The sequence below is a fragment of the Felis catus genome, chromosome C1, assembly GCF_018350175.1.
Source record: "Felis catus isolate Fca126 chromosome C1, F.catus_Fca126_mat1.0, whole genome shotgun sequence".
In the NCBI taxonomy this organism is placed as follows: Eukaryota; Metazoa; Chordata; class Mammalia; order Carnivora; family Felidae; genus Felis; species Felis catus.
This window is the reverse complement of record NC_058375.1, coordinates 175,415,124-175,433,716: the sequence shown is the minus strand read 5'-3', so window position 1 is coordinate 175,433,716 and position 18,593 is coordinate 175,415,124. Positions and strand designations below refer to the sequence as shown.

General features: G+C 36.9%; 1 protein-coding gene across 18 annotated transcripts in view; it reads right to left on the bottom strand.

Annotated features, from left to right (window-relative positions):
- Window positions 1-18,593, bottom strand: part of GULP1 (GULP PTB domain containing engulfment adaptor 1) — a 275,468-nt gene that overhangs the window by 99,065 nt on the left and 157,810 nt on the right. For all 18 annotated transcript variants that reach the window (XM_045034117.1, XM_045034119.1, XM_045034122.1 and 15 more), the window contains one exon: window positions 1,935-2,006. In XM_045034117.1, coding sequence (XP_044890052.1) covers window positions 1,935-1,962 — 28 coding nt within the window. In that variant the 5' untranslated portion in view covers window positions 1,963-2,006. The remainder of the gene's footprint in view (window positions 1-1,934; window positions 2,007-18,593) is intronic.

Sequence of the window (18,593 nt, the reverse complement as noted above, 5' to 3'; positions counted from 1 at the left end):
ATCATAGGATTATTTCCAGATTCTTTCTTTACTAGTAAAAGAATTAAAAATGAAACGTTATTTTACTTCCAGTGTATGTTTTAAATCTGATGCAAGCTGCAGACCAAAATAAATATTATTTTGCCTTCCCCTTATTCAGAAAAATAATCAAAATAATAAATTCCCAGTTTCCCAGGGTTGAAAAGTGCCTGAAAGTTCACATTACCTAAATCCCTACTGAATACATCAATCCTCTGTACCACAGCCAAATGTTTGAACACTTCTCACTTCCAAAACAAAAAAAAAAAGTTTGTACTTCAAGCAATTCTATATGTTTGCACAACTTTGTTGGAATTTTTTCCTGCATTATATCAATGACCTTGTAATTTGTACTCATATGATCTGTATTAAACTTAGTCCCATGACCACATGACAGTCCTCCAAACACTGAAAGACCACACCAAGGGTTCTCAGCCATACTTCCTGTTCTAGGTTGAAAGCCCTGAAGTCACCCCAGCCTTTCTCATCTGTGCGTGTCACAATGTGTCAATCAGTCCTTTAAAGTGAGAACACACTATGCCAGACTTCATGGAATGGAAGAGAACAATCTACTTCGTGGTTCTGGACTGTCCATTATTCTTACATTAGAAAATTAACTAGAACCTTTCATACACGCTGTTGACTTAATTCTTCAGTCATTTTTTACCCACATAGAATTTAAGGTGCATCTTCCAAATAATAACAGTATATAAGTAAAAATGAAAGTGTTCGATTTTCTGGACCCACATTTGGCAATTTACATGATCTTATTAAGTTTATAGTGTGGAATATGACCCAACTGGTCATTTCAGCCCCACGTATCTGTAATTCTACCACATCAGTTCATGTATTTCTGCTTTCAATCACTTATGAACTTGAGTATGACTATTTAATTATTCTCTCTCAATTCACTGATAGCATATTAAATAGGGCAGAGCCTTGTGTCCAGCACCAGACAGCTCCTTACAAAAAGACAAGGATACATTATTTTAACTTCACTGAACTACGTAAAACTATCAAATTTTGCAATTTTTCCTGAGTGCATCATGAAACATTCGTCAAATGCCATGTTTTCCTGCCCCTTAAAAAAACAACATTTAACTAGCTGCTTCTTTCATTCCTATGCTGATAATTATGATATACTACATTTATATTTATTTTAAATCCCTGCCTGAAAATTAATAACAAAGTTATTTTAGCCTCATTGTTATCAATTTACCTACCATCAAGCCTCACATGTTATTCAATAAAGAGTGAAGCATGTGCAGACATGCAGAAGCATGAATTTAAACCATGGTAAATTTGGGGTGCCTGGGTGACTCCGTCAATGGAGTATCTAACTTCGGCTCAGATCACAGTCTCACAGTTCGCGAGTTTGAGCCCCACAGCATCAGGCTCTATACTGACAGCTCAGAGCCTAGAGTCTGCTTCAGATTTTGTGTCTCCCTCTCTCAGCCCCTCCACCATTCCCACACTGTCTCTCTCTCTCTCTCTTTCTCAAAAATAAATAAGCATTAAAAAATTAAATCATGGTAAATTTTTATTAAGTCCAGGGAATTTAGTATTATACAGCTATGCTATCTAGTAGGACTAGTTTGAGATCACTTTATTTTTTGCAATTTCACACCACAGAATAAAATTGCCAGAGAACACACTGTCATAAGTGTATTTTGAATTAAACGTATTAAACAAATCCACTCTTTCATCAGGGTGATAACCCAAGAAGGTTAATTAGCAATGTTTGCAGATGTGTGTTACTCTATTCTAACCTCATTCCTGAACCATGTGATTTGATAATACGAACAACTGATTCCTTTACATCAGTTAATAGTAAATACTATTACTAGAAAATCATTACTATGATTTTCATAGTAATACTGAATTGACCCCCAGGTCCTTTAAATGTGAACACTTACCTTTCTTTCTGCTAAAAGCACGATTCATGATGATCAGCCAAACAGACGTTGAGTTCAATCACACTTGATATCCTATAAAAAAAAAAAAATATTCAAGCAAAAAGAAACATTGACGAACCTCTTTTATGGAAATGCATTAAAAAATTTTTTTTTAATGTTTTTATTTATTTTTGAGACAGAGAGAGACACAGCATGAGCAGGGGAGGGGCAGAGAGAGAGGGAGACACAGAATCGGAAGCAGGCTCCAGGCTCTGAGCTGTCAGCATAGTGCCTGACACGGGGCTCGAACCCACAGACTGTGAGATCATGACGTGAGCCGAAGTCGGACGCTTAACCGACTGAGCCACCCAGGCGCCCCAAAATGCATTTTAATCACAAAGTCTTTAAAATTTTTTTTTAATTTTTTTTTTAACATTTATTTATTTTTTAGACAGAGAGACAGCATGAACAGGGGAGGGTCAGAGAAAGAGGGAGACACAGAATCTGAAACAGGCTCCAGGCTCTGAGCTGTCAGCACAGAGCCCGACGCGGGGCTGGAACCCACTGACTGCGAGATCATGACCTGAGCTGAAGTCGGACGCTTAACCGACTGAGCCACCCAGGAGCCCCGAAATGCATTTTAATCAAAAAGTCTTTAAAATTTTTAAAAAATATTTATAAACAGTACTCTGCAATTCCCCATGAGACACTGAATAAATATAAATTTATTCATAAGAATAAATAAGAGTAAACATAAGTACTCAATATTATGGGTGGCACAGCAGATAAGAACAATATCTCAAATAAATTTCCTCCCAAGTTCCCTAATCTTCTTGTCTTTTGCCTATTATACATCTACCATTAATTATATTTATCTGCAAATTTAAGGAGAAAGAAGATTAATACTTTTCTCTTAGCTTATAGGTAAGAAGTGTGATACAGTTTGGGGTTATTAACAGTACTGAACAAACAGAAGTCTTTGATTATGACAGTGGCAGTCATGTCCCTCTCCAAGTAGGCTCTGCTAGGTGGCCCTACACCCCATGATGCTCTGGGCACTGCTGTCTGATTCAAACGAAGATGATGGCACCCTATCTCACTTTGAAACCAAGGAGGCACACGTGATGATCTCTGATTTTGCCTTTGGAATAATTTATCCCTAGTCTTGAAGAACACTTCACGTACACAGCAAAATAACTATGTTCCAGTCCTGTGGGAACTAAGAAGTCCAAAAGCCTTCCTTCATTTCATCCCATCTCCATCCCTTTAGTTGAAACTGGCAGAGGGTTGTTTGGCCACATCCTTAGTATTCTCTGCTATATGGATAAGCTGAGAATGTTCCAAATCTATAAGTACTGTTTCTTTTTAGTTTAACAATTCCTTTTTCAATTCAATTTTTTCTTCTCACATTTTACTATAATCAGTTAGAAGGAACCAAGCCACTGTTCAACACTTTGCTTAGAAATTTTCTCAGCCAAATATCCAGTTTCATCAATTACAAGTTCTACCCTCCACAAAATACTAAAACACAAATACAATTCAGGCAAGTTCTTTGCCCACTTTATAACAAGAATCACCTTTTCTCCATTGTTCAATAACACGTCCTATATTTCCATCTGAGACCTCAACAGAATGTCCTTTACCATCCATATGTCTACCAACGTTCTGTTCATGATTATTTATGTATTCTCTAAGAAGATGGAGGCTTTGGTCTCCTCTTTTCTTTCTGAACCCTCACCAGAACTGCCTTGAGCAGTACCTTCACAGCAATCTCCACTTCTTTCAGCATGTACCTCAAAACACTTCCAGCTTTTACTCATCACCCAGTTCCAAAGCTGCATCCACATTTTTGGTTTTTTGTTATAACAGCTTCCTACTTCTCAGGATCAGCTTCTGTCCTAGTCAGCTTGGACTGCCATAACAAAATTCCGGAACTGCAACACTTAAACTACAGAAATTTTTAACTTGCAATATTGGAGGCTGGAGGTTGGAAATCAGGATGCCAGCAAGGTGAGGTTCTAGTGAGGGCCCTCTTCCTGGCTTGTATATGGACCGATACCTTCTGGCTGTGTCCTCACATGGCAGAGAGAGAGGGAGCTCTTGTTTTCTTCTCTTTTTATGAAGACACTAATCCCATCATGGGGGCTTCATGCATATGCTCTCATCTAAACCTAATTAGGTCCCAAAGTCCCCATCTCCAAATACCACTTTGGGGGTTAGTATTTCAACATGTGAATTGGGGGGTGGGGGGTGGATACCAACACTTCATCCATAACTCTCACCATTAAGTCTACAAAGCAATAAAACACAACAGAGAAATTAATCTTTATAAAAAGTCATTTTTACAGTGAAATTACTACTATCTCTGTTCTGGCTTATCTGCTCCCAAAGAATTAAAAGTTAACAGAATTATAAAATATTATCACTAGGTACTGTTTTGCACACTTAGATAATGACACAATAATATCACTTTCTTACTGACCTCATACTTTATTCACTTTTTCAAGATATGCCATTAATACAAGACAAGTAGAGAATATATTTTATAAACTAAAACACCAAAATGATTACGTCATTTATACTAACAATATAATATGGTTTCTTTTGTATAATATAAAAGATATTATTATTGGAAAAGTCATGATTGAAATGACTTTATTTATTACAATTAATTTATTCATTCATTTGGAAATCATTTATTAATCACCAGTGCCAGGCATTCAGCAAGGTATACAAGGGGATACATTAGGACAAAATATATTCTGTATCCTCCCAAAAGTTACTTTTCATCTAGAAACTAACAGACATGGTTATTGATTGATCGATCGTATCCTGGAGGAATAAATGAAAATCAAAAACTAGCAGAAAAGATACATAATGTATCTGAATGTAAGATTAGATTTTCTGGAAAAATACACAAAATTACCATGGAGTCTATTAATCAGTAGAGCAAATTCAGTATGTCTCAAGTAGACATTGTTCACAATAGCAGATTGTGAAATATAAAGATGGAGATTAAGGGGTGCCTGGTGGCTCAGTAGGTTAAGAGTCCAACTGTTGGATTTAGGCTCAGGTCATGATCTCCCAGTTTCATGAGTTCAAGCCCCACTTTGGGCTCTGCTCTGATCACGCAAAGCCTACTCAGGATTCTCTGTCTCCCTCTTTCCCTGCCCCTCCCGGCTCACACTCTTTATGTCTCTCTCAAAAAAAAAAAAAAAAAAAAAGATGGAGTTTAATACCATATAATTTTAAATTTCATAAAATCGTGCTTATTTATTTATTTATTTATTTTTCTTTCAAGACAGAGCGAGCATAGGGGAGAGGGGCACAAGGAGGGAGAAAATCTTAAGCAGGCTCCACGCTCAGCACGAAGCCCTACAGGGAGCTTGATCCCTGACCCTGGGATCATTGACCTGAGCTGAAATTAAGAGTCAAACACTCAACTGACTGAGCCACCTAAGCACCCCAAACTGTGTGTATTTTAAATTAAGATTATAATATAAAGTCTCTGGAGACATATAGACAGGAAAAAACAACAGCAACAACAATAACAACAACAAAAACCTTAACATGACTGTATAAGGTTCAACAGGCCAAATAAATAGAGGATAAAATGACACTACAATTCTATGACTCCAGAACACCAGAAGGATTTTCGTCTGTTTTCCAAACACAGATATAAATGTCAGTGAATATCAGATAGGCTGTTCTTATCATGTAAATAAAAAGTATAATTTCATTTTCCAACTACTTTTTAATTTTTTTTAATGTTTATTTTTGAGACAAAGAGAGACAGAGCGTGAATGGGGGAGGGTCAGAGAGAGAGGAGACACAGAAACTGAAACAGGCTCCAGGCTCTGAGCTGTCAGCACAGAGCCCGACACGGGGCTCAAACTCCGGGCCGTGAGATCATGACCTGAGCCGAAGTTGGACGCTTAACTGACTGAGCCATCCAGGCACCCCACTTTCCAATTACTTTTTAGCATATTTATTTGACCCTAGCCACTCTACTCTTTGTAAAGCAGTTCTTTATTCCCCACTAGAGAATAAGCATGGTGGGTTTGTTCACTATGCCCATGTGTAGAGCACAGTGCATAATGCTAAGTTGGCATTCAATACACCATATTCATGTTCAATGTATTAATAACATGTTTTAATGTATTTTATAGCTGAAGTACTAAGATATATATTGTTATCGATTTACCATTTTAAGTTTAAGAAATATAAGTTTTGTATAAACCTACTTTGTTTCAGTTTACAGCATGATATAAATCTTTGTTTTTGGACAAACTTTTGATAAACATTGCTTCAATGGCTATTTATACATGGATGCACTATTGCCTTCTCAGTAAATAATTATTTCTAAATTCTAGCTAAATAATATACAGAAAGAATAGCTGACATAAACAACTTTTACAATTTTTTCCAAAAAAAATAGCATCCCACAGTAAAAGTTATACTAGGTCTAAAGTGTTACTATTTAGATTTTCTATTATTTTTAATTAAACATAAAAGAGTTGTTCAATTAAAAAACAAAAACAGAGGCTGGAACAATGTGCATGGCCATGAGTTGTATGTGAGAATCCTCATTTACTTTCATACTCTCCAGGATTGAATACTGGAGAGCGTGTGTCTCTGCATGTGTCTCTTGGGGATGTACTTTTTATAATCCTTTCTTTATACATACAGAAAACCCTTTGGGATTAATAATACTATATGGTATGATATGAGAACTTACACTAATTTCTTTATGGTATATGTCAAAACAGAGTCATTACCATTCACTGACTAATCCAAACCTTCCTCAGAAATGTATGTTGCCACCTTCCCATATGTTAAAGAAAGCTCTATAGACTTATTTACACACTTCTACTTCTAACCAAGATGGAGTAACAGGCTATATTTATCTTACCATCTACAACACCTAAAAAATGAGACAAAAATGTATGAAACAATAATTCTCAAGACTATGAACATCAGACAGCAAAGGAAAGTGATCGATGAAGGATGAAAAACAATTAAGGTAAGCCATACAATTTCCCCAGCTTAATACACAGAGATAGTTTCCAGGATATGGTGCAGGGAGGTGGAACCCAGTCAGATTCCAGCAACCTCCCTAAATTGAAGAGATTATCATTGCCAATGTGGTAAAATGAAGGTGACTAGTGTTGCAGACCAGAGCACTGGAGAGGCAAGGGCTCCACAGAAATAACTAAAGATACCTGCAAAAAGCCTTATAATTTGGGGTGCTTGGGTGGCGCAGTTGGTTAAGCATTGGACTCTTAATTTCAGCTCAGGTCATGATCTCATGGTTGGTGAGTTTGAGCTTTGCATCAGGCTCCACACTGTCAGTGCAGAGCCTCCTTGGGATTCTCTCTCTTTCCCCTCCTCTCTCTGTCCCTCCCCTGCTCGAGCTATCTCTCTCTCCCTCTCTCTCTCTCTCCCTCTCTCTCTCTCTCTCTCTCTCTCAAAATGAATAAATGAACTTTAAAAAGAGAAAGTCTTACAATTTAACTTGGTAATGACTACTTCCTAAGACTGAGTAAATAGTCATCCACAAAGTTCAAAGTGATCGGTGCCTGTAGCTCACCCTAGAGTCAACAGCAAGGAAGAAAAAGCTCATAATTTACAGGACATCAGTTAGATTACTAAGAAGTGCCTAGCCTTGTAAGTAGGGAAAAATTAAAGCTAGAATAAATGCTGCTTTGGACCCACTTAACAACTTTTAAAAACAAGACCCCAAAGAATTAACCCATTTCCAAGTAACTTCACTATATCTCAAAGTTATGTTCAAAAACACTTTAAGGAATATAAAAATACTCAACACCAAACATAGCGAAATGCATAAGGTCTGGCATCCAATTAAAAAAAAAAAAAATCAAGCATACAAAGAAGTAAAAGAATACAATACACAGTGGGAGGAAAATCAATTAAAACTGATCCAGAAAAACTGATCCAGAAACATAGACATCACTAGATGAATTGTTTTAATATCCATTTTTTTAAGTTTATTTATTTTGGGAGAGAGACAGAGCACAAGCAGGGGAGGGACAAAGAGGGAGAGAGGGGGAATCCCAGGCAGGTTCCATGCTGTCAGCACAGAGCCCAACACAGGGCTCGAACTCAGGAACCGCGAGATCATGACCTGAACCAAGATGGAGAGTCAGACACTTAACCTATTGCACCACCCAGATGCCCAAATTTTATTTCAAAATCAGGAACTATATTAACAAAACACTATAAAATAACTTGGCATTAATTCATTCTATAACTTTAAACTTTTGTAAGCCTAATTTTTAAAAAAAGTTTGGAGCCAACAATCTTTTATTTTTTAAAATAGATTCAGCATATCGAGGTTTGAAAACTGATTTTATGAAAGAAATCCACTGATGTTTATAAACTGATGGCTCAGAGCCTGGAGCCTGTTTCCGCTTCTGTATCTCCCTCTCTCTCTGCCCCTCCCCCGTTCATGCTCTGTCTCTGTCTCAAAAATAAAAATAAAAAAGAAATTAAAAAAAAAAAATCTTTTGCTCTTTCAACAGATACGTTTTGAGACCACATTATGTGACAAGCATTATAGGGATGGAGAAGTAAAAATAAGTATTGCATGTCCCTCAAAGAATGTATCATCTTTGAGAAATAGGGGAGAATGGGTGTGGGGCTCTGCACATAGGGACAACCCCTTTTAGAGAGGGATACCATTGAAAATTAGAGGATGAAGCACAAATGACTGTCCTGTTCAAAGTGAAAATTTCAGAGCAGACGTGACTAATCATTGCCCAGATGAGCCAAGGTCAAAGGTGAGACAAGAAAGAATGTCCTGGGCAGAGGGTAGACTATAGCACATGTTGATTATGGGCATGGGGCTCTTCGTCACACTAATAGCCTCAGACAGCATCCACTGGCCTCACAGAGGCTCTCATCTAGGCTATTCCATAACATCCTTGACTGGGAACAGGGGAGGTCTAAAGGAAACACGTGGTCATCTGGTAATGCGGCCAACTCTTTAGAATGGCTTATATGCAAGAAAAGCTTAATATGCAAGGTCTAGAATACAGTTCTGTGCAACAGAATAAAAAGGGCTTGAATCTCCTTCAACGCCAAGACTGAAGTCAAAATAAAGGCTACAATGAATCAAAAAGAAAAAGGGGCATATAAAGCCTATCTTTTCTGACAATGAAAGCTACCAAATTTTATCCATTTTATTCTGACAGTAACACTTAGTGCTTTAAGAGGATTTGGATGAGGTATATTCAAAAGTCACTTCCACAGCTATAAACCTCTAACTATCATGCAAAATGTATCTGGGCAATAATTGTGGCAATGTTGCGATACCACAAAATTCCATACAGGGACTGGGTACTACAGAGATACCCCTTGTATTTGGAGGTGGTGCTGCCACTCAGCACCTCTGGAATGAGGGTATCCGTGGGTCTTTTTGTGATCTTAGTGAGAAGGAAAGTTGGTAAACGCAGATAAAAAGGACCAGCCAGATGTCCAGGCCAGATACACCCTTTTCACGATTTTGGCTTCTGCAATCTTGTTTGCCTCTTGCATCAGCCAGCAGCCAGGAACCAGGAGCTTGACTATACTAGTCCCGCCCAACCCAGAAGCACATATGTATAAAAGATCAGTAAAATCCGAGCCAGATGCTCAGCCATTAGAGGTGACTCCACAGGGCTGGCACCCCTGTGAAGTAAACAGTCTTTTCTGATTCCCCAAGTGCATGTCGTCTACCTCTTTCTGGGCACTGAGTATTTGCTGTAACATTAGGACCAAAAGAGTGAAAGCTCCAGGGAAGGAGAGGTATTGGAATTCTCAAACTGCCTAAGCAATGCCTTTTGCATGGGCATGATGAGTATCCCAATATACTTCAATAAGTGCCTGTACAATTCTGAGCTACACTTTGGCAGGCTCCTAGAAGTCTGTTTCAATAATTAGATACTGAGAATTTTCATTAAAACTTCATTCAATGATCAATTAACTATTTGTCTCACTGGGTTTTCTTCATTATCTTCTGTCCTTAATGGGAGCTCAGCTACCTTACTCTAAAAATGAGATAATCCAACAGTAAGTAAATTATGCTCCGAGAAATATTTTTTAAGACAAATAAAACCCTGCATATTGAAGCAAACATTATTTACAATACACAGGACTCTCCTATATGTACACTAAGTGTCCGGGGTTTAGGTTCCCTTGGAATATTAGATTTTGAAGTATTTGGCGGAAGTCCTACTCAATATTTTCTCCATTTTAGAAAAAAAAATCATAACAATATACTTTTGTTCCTTTTTATTTTTTTATTTTTTTTTTTTTTAATTTTTTTTTTTTTCAACGTTTATTTATTTTTGGGACAGAGAGAGACAGAGCATGAACGGGGGAGGGGCAGAGAGAGAGGGAGACACAGAATCGGAAACAGGCTCCAGGCTCCGAGCCATCAGCCCAGAGCCTGACGCGGGGCTCGAACTCACGGACCGCGAGATCGTGACCTGGCTGAAGTCGGACGCTTAACCGACTGCGCCACCCAGGCGCCCCTGTTCCTTTTTATTTTGATTGTACACATAAGAACTCTATCCTTTCACACCTGCTGTTTTGGTCATTTCACCAAACACTTTGATATCCATATTCTAACTGTGAGAGAGAACTTGTGGGATCCAATTACTGAGGTAACATTATCTTTGGCAAAATTGTCTGAATTCCTTTGAAAGACTAGAATAAAACAGCTTGCCTACTCAATTAATGCTATCAGAGTCTAAAAGTCAAGACTTTTTGGATTCTAAGACTAGGATTTGTAAAATATATACTGTTTTAAGATTCTGTTGATTTGTACAAACTAAAAGCAACACTATAAAAATTTTTATTTCAGTTTCAAATTTTCTGCCTTTTATTACAATATTTCACTTTCTTGAAAAGAAACAGGCCCTGAATGGAGTCACTTTTGCTAAGCCCTGAGACTTAATACCTAAACTAATTGTAGTTTCAGCCTCTCCCAGTTGTGGAATTTTAAACTAATCAGTCCGGAATTTCCTGATCAGCTTTATGAGGTAATCTGCATGTTAAGACCCCCTGCTCTTCCCCCTCAGGGAAGGTGACCTTGCCAGAAACAATTCCTTCTTTTCTTTTGCTAATAACCTCCTTGTCCTGCCCATTGCTGCCTATAAAATCCTTCCATTTTGTACAGCTTCTCAGAACTCCCTTCTATTTGCTAGATGGGATGCTAATTTAAGAGTTGTTGAATAAAGCCAATTTGATCTTTACATTTACCCCAGTAGAATTTTTTTTTAACTTGAAAGGGTTTTTTTTTTTTTTTTCATTTCAGTCTTTTGCTTTAACATCAGTTGTTTTTAGATTGGTATCTTTACCAAAAACACATTTTTTTTGTATTTACATTAAATTCTAACAAACAGTAATTATGAATGTGTATAGACTTACCATTTTCATCATTTCATAGATTTATTTTAAGAGAGTTTTAAGAAAGTAAGAGAAAAAGATTATTTCTTTTACGAGATTTTAAAGGAGCCCTCAAAAGAAAGCCTTTATCTTTTCACTTGATATCCGGAGTATCTCACAATGTCAATGGTTTCATTGGGAGAGAATTGACAGACAAGACATCTACCTAATCCTTGAAAACAGAACTTTCAAATATTTTATACTGGGAAATCATGCTTTCTTTACTGTTAGAGGCAGTGCTGGATATTACCACTGCACTTGCCCACACACAATTCTGCTTGGCCACAGCTAAAAATACATTCTGTCTCTGTCACTACAATCATACGTATCCTATTTTTAACTTTACTGGGACTACAATATTCTTAAATTCTCTCCTTCCTGTGGGTTTTTACCAGTCTTTCACATATAGCTGCCAAAACACTTATCGTCAAAAATCTCTTTATCACCATCCTGACAATGTTGAACTTACTCTAGCTCTGTGATCCTAGAAAATAACAAAGGTTAAGGAAATCCCCCACCCCTTTGTGTTTTGGAAATGAAAAGAACCACCCTTCCCCATATGATTTAGATAAGATTCAAGGCACTCTCCTTGTTTACTCAAGACAATGCCAGACAAAGACCCTCCAAATTCCCATCCGTTGCTTCATAAATGATTAGCTGAGCTATATGTACCACTGACCAATCTGGACCAAATACCTGCTACTTGACTATACTTTAGCTAAACTTCTCTCTTTCCTCCAGAATCCTTAGCTTTGACCTACTCTCATCTTAACAAACTCAACCCTTCCCTTCATAATCTCTCCTAGAAATAGGCTGATGTACAGGGTAATACATTCTCTGGTCTGCCCTAATCACACCACTATCATTCATCCCACCTTCCCACATCCCATTTTTTCTAGCCTTGTTTACTCTTCCTTATAAAAGAAAAGTTCTTTTCTGCCTAGCCTTTGAGATGCCTATAGATCTGTGGTTGGCAAATTCTCCCTATTACAATTTCCCCACCTCCATTTATTGTAGTAATCTTCCAAATGAGGCCTGGGGTGCCTGGGTGGCTCAGTCTGTTGAGCATCTGACTTTGGTTCAGGTCATGATCTCTCAGTTCCTGGGTTTGGGCCCTGTATCAGGCTCTGTGCTGACAGCTCAGGAGTCTGGAGTTTTCTTCAGATTCTGTGCTCCCTCTTTCTCTGCCTTCCCCCATTCATGCTCCCTGTCTCTCTCTCTCTCAAAAATAAACCAAAATTTTTTTTTTTTAATTTTTAAAAAATCAAATAAAGTTTCCTTACGTAAGTCCTGATTTGCTTTTTATTTGACACTCCATTTGATCAGATTAGAAAGATTTCTGGCAACTAACCATAACCTAGTCACTGAACTAACTGAACTAATTTGAAAATTTTTCCTTTCAATATATCTACTCAAATGGAGCTATACCTCAAATTCTCTTGCATTCATGAATGCTTTCATTTCAGGATAAAATGAGTGCAAGAATGTCTTAGAAAAGTAAGTGAATCGGAGATTTAAAAATTTTGCTGTCCTAGGGGCCCCTCCCTGGGTGGCTCAGTCGTTTAAGCATCTGACTTCAGCTCAGGTCTTGATCTCACAGCTTGTGAGTTCTAGCCCCGCGTTGGTCTCTGTGCAGACCAGAGCCTGGAGCTTGCTTCAGATTCTGTGTCTCCCTCTCTCTGCCCCTTCCCAGCTCATTCTCTCTCTCTCTCAAAAATAAATAAACATTAACAAAAATTTTTTTTTAATTTGTTGTCCTTGCATCCCTAGCATCTAGTTCCTATCTATAGTAAATATCTCATAAATTACAAAGTAATTTAACAAATTAAGTTTTCTAAAATAATACATATTTTATTGTAATACAAACATATATCTTAGCTTCCAAAATCTGTTGAAAATGTGTAACTATAAAAAGTCTTAATTTGAAGATATTTTCAGAATTAAAAAACTCTCTAAAGCTGTTTAGTAATTGATTACCTTGTTACACATACTGCACACAATTATGATGAATTATACAAATAAAGACAGAGCACCTTTTCATCAAAGAAAACATTAGAAACAAGCCAAAAATGATTAACAACCATGATCATTTTCTGACATAAGAAACAGAACTTTTGTTGGACATGAAAAAATCTATTGAAATGACATGTGTGTTGAAACAATATAAATTAATGAACAATTTAATAAAACCATGCATATTTTCAGACAAAAGTTCCACTAAAGTCAAGCAAACAGTGTATCTGTTTCAATGCCAAAAAAGAAGAAAAAACTTACTCCAATAAAACATAGGCAATATTCTTTATCTAGGTTAAACTTTTCATAGAAACAAAATTCTAAGAATAGAAGGGAATGAAGACAGTATTTAGCTAAAGACAAAGGAAGAAATATTTGTAAATGGGAAAAGAATAAGAAATCATTAATAAGTGAACCAAAAGGAAAATATTAGTATGGTCAGCGAGCCTTTTTGCTCAACTATAGACCTGAACAATTAAAACCAGAAATAGACAAGACCACTGAACTCCTATTCTAAAACCCATTGTGCTTATTTCGTATTGCACTTTCTTGAGGCAGTGACAAAGGTGTTTTGCCAAGACCAGAAGATTCCAACTGCCAAACCAGAAAAGCCCTGATAGCAAGGGAATGCCTAGAGGACAACACCCCACAAATCCCCTTACCTCTCAAGATCATAAGCTGAACACATACCACCCCTCACCCATGGTCACATGCCCCCTGCATGGTCTCTTGCACATACCTGCCTTGACCCTCTCTCTGTAAAACTCTAGGTGTCCATCTTGCAGGCAACGAGGTCAGTTGTTAAGGTTTGAGCCTGCCACCTCCCTGGCTGCCAGCTTATAAAATAAGTTTCTCCCTTTCTCTTTTTTAAACTGTCATTTCTTGAGTTATTGGCTTCTCTTATGATGAGTTTATCCAAATTTGTCCAGCAACAGTGTTGGCAAACCAAGCCAGGAATTATGCTTTGTTTTCTAAGTCTGTGGCTCTGATAGATCGATGAATACAAAATATTCATATTGATGAGTACAAAAATATAATGGCTAAAACTATAAAAAGCTACAATAAATGGAACTATATTACAAAATGGTATAACTCATAGCTGAATTATTGAGTTTGAAGATTAAATGGAGAAAGTCTCTTAGGTGGCTACAGAAAAGAGATATGTATATCAAAGAAATACTAAGAGATATAGAGGATAGAAATAAATGCCAAAATCTAGATACTGGAATACCATAAAGAGAGAAAAAATAAAAACAGAGAGCAGGGAATAGTTAAGAAAAAATTATGAAAAGAATTTTCACAGAATTAAAATAGATTATGAAAACAATGTCAAATTGAAAGTTTCAGACCCAGGCATGGTATAGTAAAATTAAGAATATTAAATGCAAAAAGAAAATATACATTTCCAGGCAGAAAAAGATGGCCTAAATAACAACAAGAACAAAATTAACAATAAAATTCACAATAGTAAACACAGGATGCAAAAACAATAAGTAAGCAATATTCTAAGCTATTCTAAAAGAAAAGAACTTGAGGCGCCTGGGTGGTGCAGTCGGTTAAGCGTCCGACTTCAGCCAGGTCACGATCTCACGGTCCGTGAGTTCGAGCCCCGCGTCAGGCTCTGGGCTGATGGCTCGGAGCCTGGAGCCTGTTTCTGTGAGTCCCTGTTTCTCTGCCCCTCCCCCGTTCATGCTCTGTCTCTCTCTGTCCCAAAAATAAATAAACGTTGAAAAAAAAATTTTTAAAAGAAAAGAACTTTGTTTTTTGCTTTTTAACTTTTTTTTAATGTTTATATTTGAGGGACAGAGAGAGAGACACACAGCCTAAGGGGCGGAAGGGAGAGAAAGATGGAGACAGAACCTGAAGCAGGCTCCAGGCTCTAAGCTGTCAGTTTGAGCCTGACATGGGGCTCAAACTCAGGAACCGTGAGATCATGGCCTGAGCCAAAGTCAGCCTCTTAACCAACTGAGCCACCTAGGCACCCCTAAAAGAGAAGAACTTTGAACCATGAATGTTATATAGAGTAACTATAGTATAAAGTGAGGGAGTAATACAGATATATAATGCTTGTGGCACCTGGCTGGTTTAGTCAGTAGAGCCTGTGACACTTGATCTCAAGGTTGTAAATTCAAGCCTCACATTAGGTGTGGAGGTTACTTAAAAAAATAAAATAAAATCTTGAAGACATACAATGCCTCAGAATTTTTACCACTGAAAAAGTAAAGTACTTTTACTTTTTTTTTTTTTTTACTGAAAAGGTAAAAAAAAAACAATGAAGATACTCTTGGTAGTATTAAAATAAGAAGAGAAACAAATCCAGCTTTTTTGGTAAAAGATAAAAGCACTATAGTCTTACCATAAATTTTACCAAGGTATTTTATCCTAAAAACAATAATAGCTAATGTAGGAGTAAAAATAAAAAAGGGAACAAAACAAAAAAAAAAAAAAAAAAGAAAGAAAATTAGCAGATGCATAGAAGGATACATGGATATATAAATATAAAGAAAGAGTTAGACACATACACACATACACATACACATATCCATAACAATCCAGAACTGAAAATCTGAATACACATTTGCTACATAGTAGAGCACAGAGAAAAAAAAACCTGGGACATGAAATGTAGTTTAGTACTCATTGTTGAGAAGTTACAGATGTTAAAATTTGAGGGATTAATGTGAGAACATAAGAATGGAACTGTGTCCTGAGGGCAACTACCAGTAAGAGCAAAACTACAATATGTACGCTTTAAATCGGTCAAAAACCTTTATCTAGTTGACAGTAGGAAATGAAGAAAAATAAAAAACAAAGCACACTAAGTAGAAAATATGCAATAAGATGGAAAACTACAAGTCTACTACATTTTACATTTGGCTTTGGGAACCATATTAACTAATAACTTTAGAAGTAAGAAATAAAAGCCATAAAATATAAGAAAATATAAAAGAATATTATTTTGACTTAACATAGGGGAAGAATTTTTTGAAAAATATACAAAAATAAAAACCAACTTTATTACATCATAAACATTTCATTTCAGAAAAGGTCACTATAGAAAAGATAATAGACAACTGACAAATCTGAGGAAAAAAATTGTTTCTCTCTATAAATCTGATAAAGAAGTAATATCTAAAATACACAAAGACGTTCTTAAAAAACAGTAAGAAAAAGTCCATAACCCAGAAGGAAAAGGAACAAATGATGAGAACTGCCAATGTATAGAACAGGCAGTCCAAAAGGCATATAAACAAATGCTCAAACCCATGAGTAATCATCAAAATACAAATTTAAACCATATTATGTTATACTAATTTGACTGAAAAGTCAGAAAATTATATAATGACAAATGCTGGTAATGATGTGAGATTATAACAATGTGTAATGCCCGAAGTTCCGAAACCTCCCACAAAAGTCCACCAGAGTCGTAAGTCAAAGCCAAGCGGCAAGGGTCGTTTATTGCAGGTTCGAACCTGGTCCTCTGCGCACTCGTCGCCGGTGACGCAAGAGGCCACGATCAGGGTTGGTACAGCGTTTTTATAGACAGAGACAAATAGCACAGGGGAGGTTTCAAATTATGAGGGGCCTGATTAGTTGATTTTAAAGTAAGGACATTTGTTGTTCTCTGATTGGGCGTCCTTTGTCTGTCCTTTGGCGGGAAGGCTTTGTCCGTTACTTGTGGCGGGAGGAAAAAAAGGGGGAAGGGGGAAGAGGGTAGGCTAGGTGAGGAATGTGCTAAGCAAGCAGGTTTACAGAAGCGAGAAATGCCGGTTAGTTTACGTATAATTGCTTATTTCATCACATATCAGACTTTACCTAAGGAGGTTTACAACCCATTTATCACACGGCGGGTTACATTCAGGACAGGTTTTACAATACAGCAAGCAAAACAGACTTCTCAGCAATTGTATTTCTTATCAAAGATCCATAATAAGCAGAAAAGAGAACTTTAGCTTTAAACTAAGGCAAGGCTGTCATTTGGATTTAAAGCTGTTCTTTTCAAATGGTTCTATTTACATACTCATTGGAATCATCTGGAAGAAATAAAAAAAACTATAAAATGTCAAAGATTCACTCAGTCCATTTATATCAGAATAAAGCGTCCTGGTTATATTATTTTTTAAGAACCCTTCAGGTAATTCTAATGTGCAAAAAGAGTTGAGGAAAACACAGTTACTTTAGATGCACTACTGATGACAACATATAAATAGCATGACTCATCTGAAGAAATAATGCTTAACAAATTAAATGTTCATATACCCCGTAACTCAGAAACTCCATTCCTGAGTATTCATCCCAAGGAATTCTCACAGATCCATAAAGGACTTCTGTGAGAAATCCCATTATTGTTTGTGGTGGCAAGGAATTAGAGGTAATCTTGTTGTCTATCACCAGCAGAAGAGAAAGGCAAAATGTGGTAGTATGTCACGGAACACTATACAGAATGATCAATTGAAAATAATAATTAAGTAGGTACATAACAACATGAATGGACCTTAACAACAATGTCAACTACAAGAAATAAGGTGAGCCAGATAACCCCCAAATTGAACAGCGCTTATCTGCAAAACAACAACAGTTTTATTTATATATATTTTATTTATTTTTTTTTTGAGAGAGAGAGAGTGAATGGGGGAAAAAGGCAAAGGGAGAGAGAGAAATAATCTTAAGCAGGCTCCAAGTTCAGTGCAGAGCCTGAACTCGGGCTGGATACCATGACCCTGGGATCATAACCTGAGCTGAAATCAAAATTCTGACACTCAACTGACTGACCCACCCAGGTGCCCCCAAAACCGATTTTAAAAGAACAAACATGGGGGTAGGGGATGGGTGAAATAAGTAAAGGGGATTAAGAGCACATTTATCATGATGGGCACTGAGTAATGTATAGAAATGCTGAATCAGTAAAATGTACACCCGAAACTAATGTAACACTGCATGTTAACTATACTGGAATTAAAATTTTAGAAATACAAACAAAAAGTAACTACATTAAACAATTGGCTGTCGTGAAGAGGGGAAGGGGGTAAGGAATGGCATAAAAGGGAATAAAATAGAGGAAAGACAGTGGCTTTGAATAGCTCTGAAGACTATGATTATTTCAGTACTTTGTACCCACAATCAATATATAAATCTTGGTACAAGGTGGGCACTCTCTTGCCGCTCTTCTCTATTTAGTACATGGAATCTTGTGGTGCATTTATGAGATGATGTCAG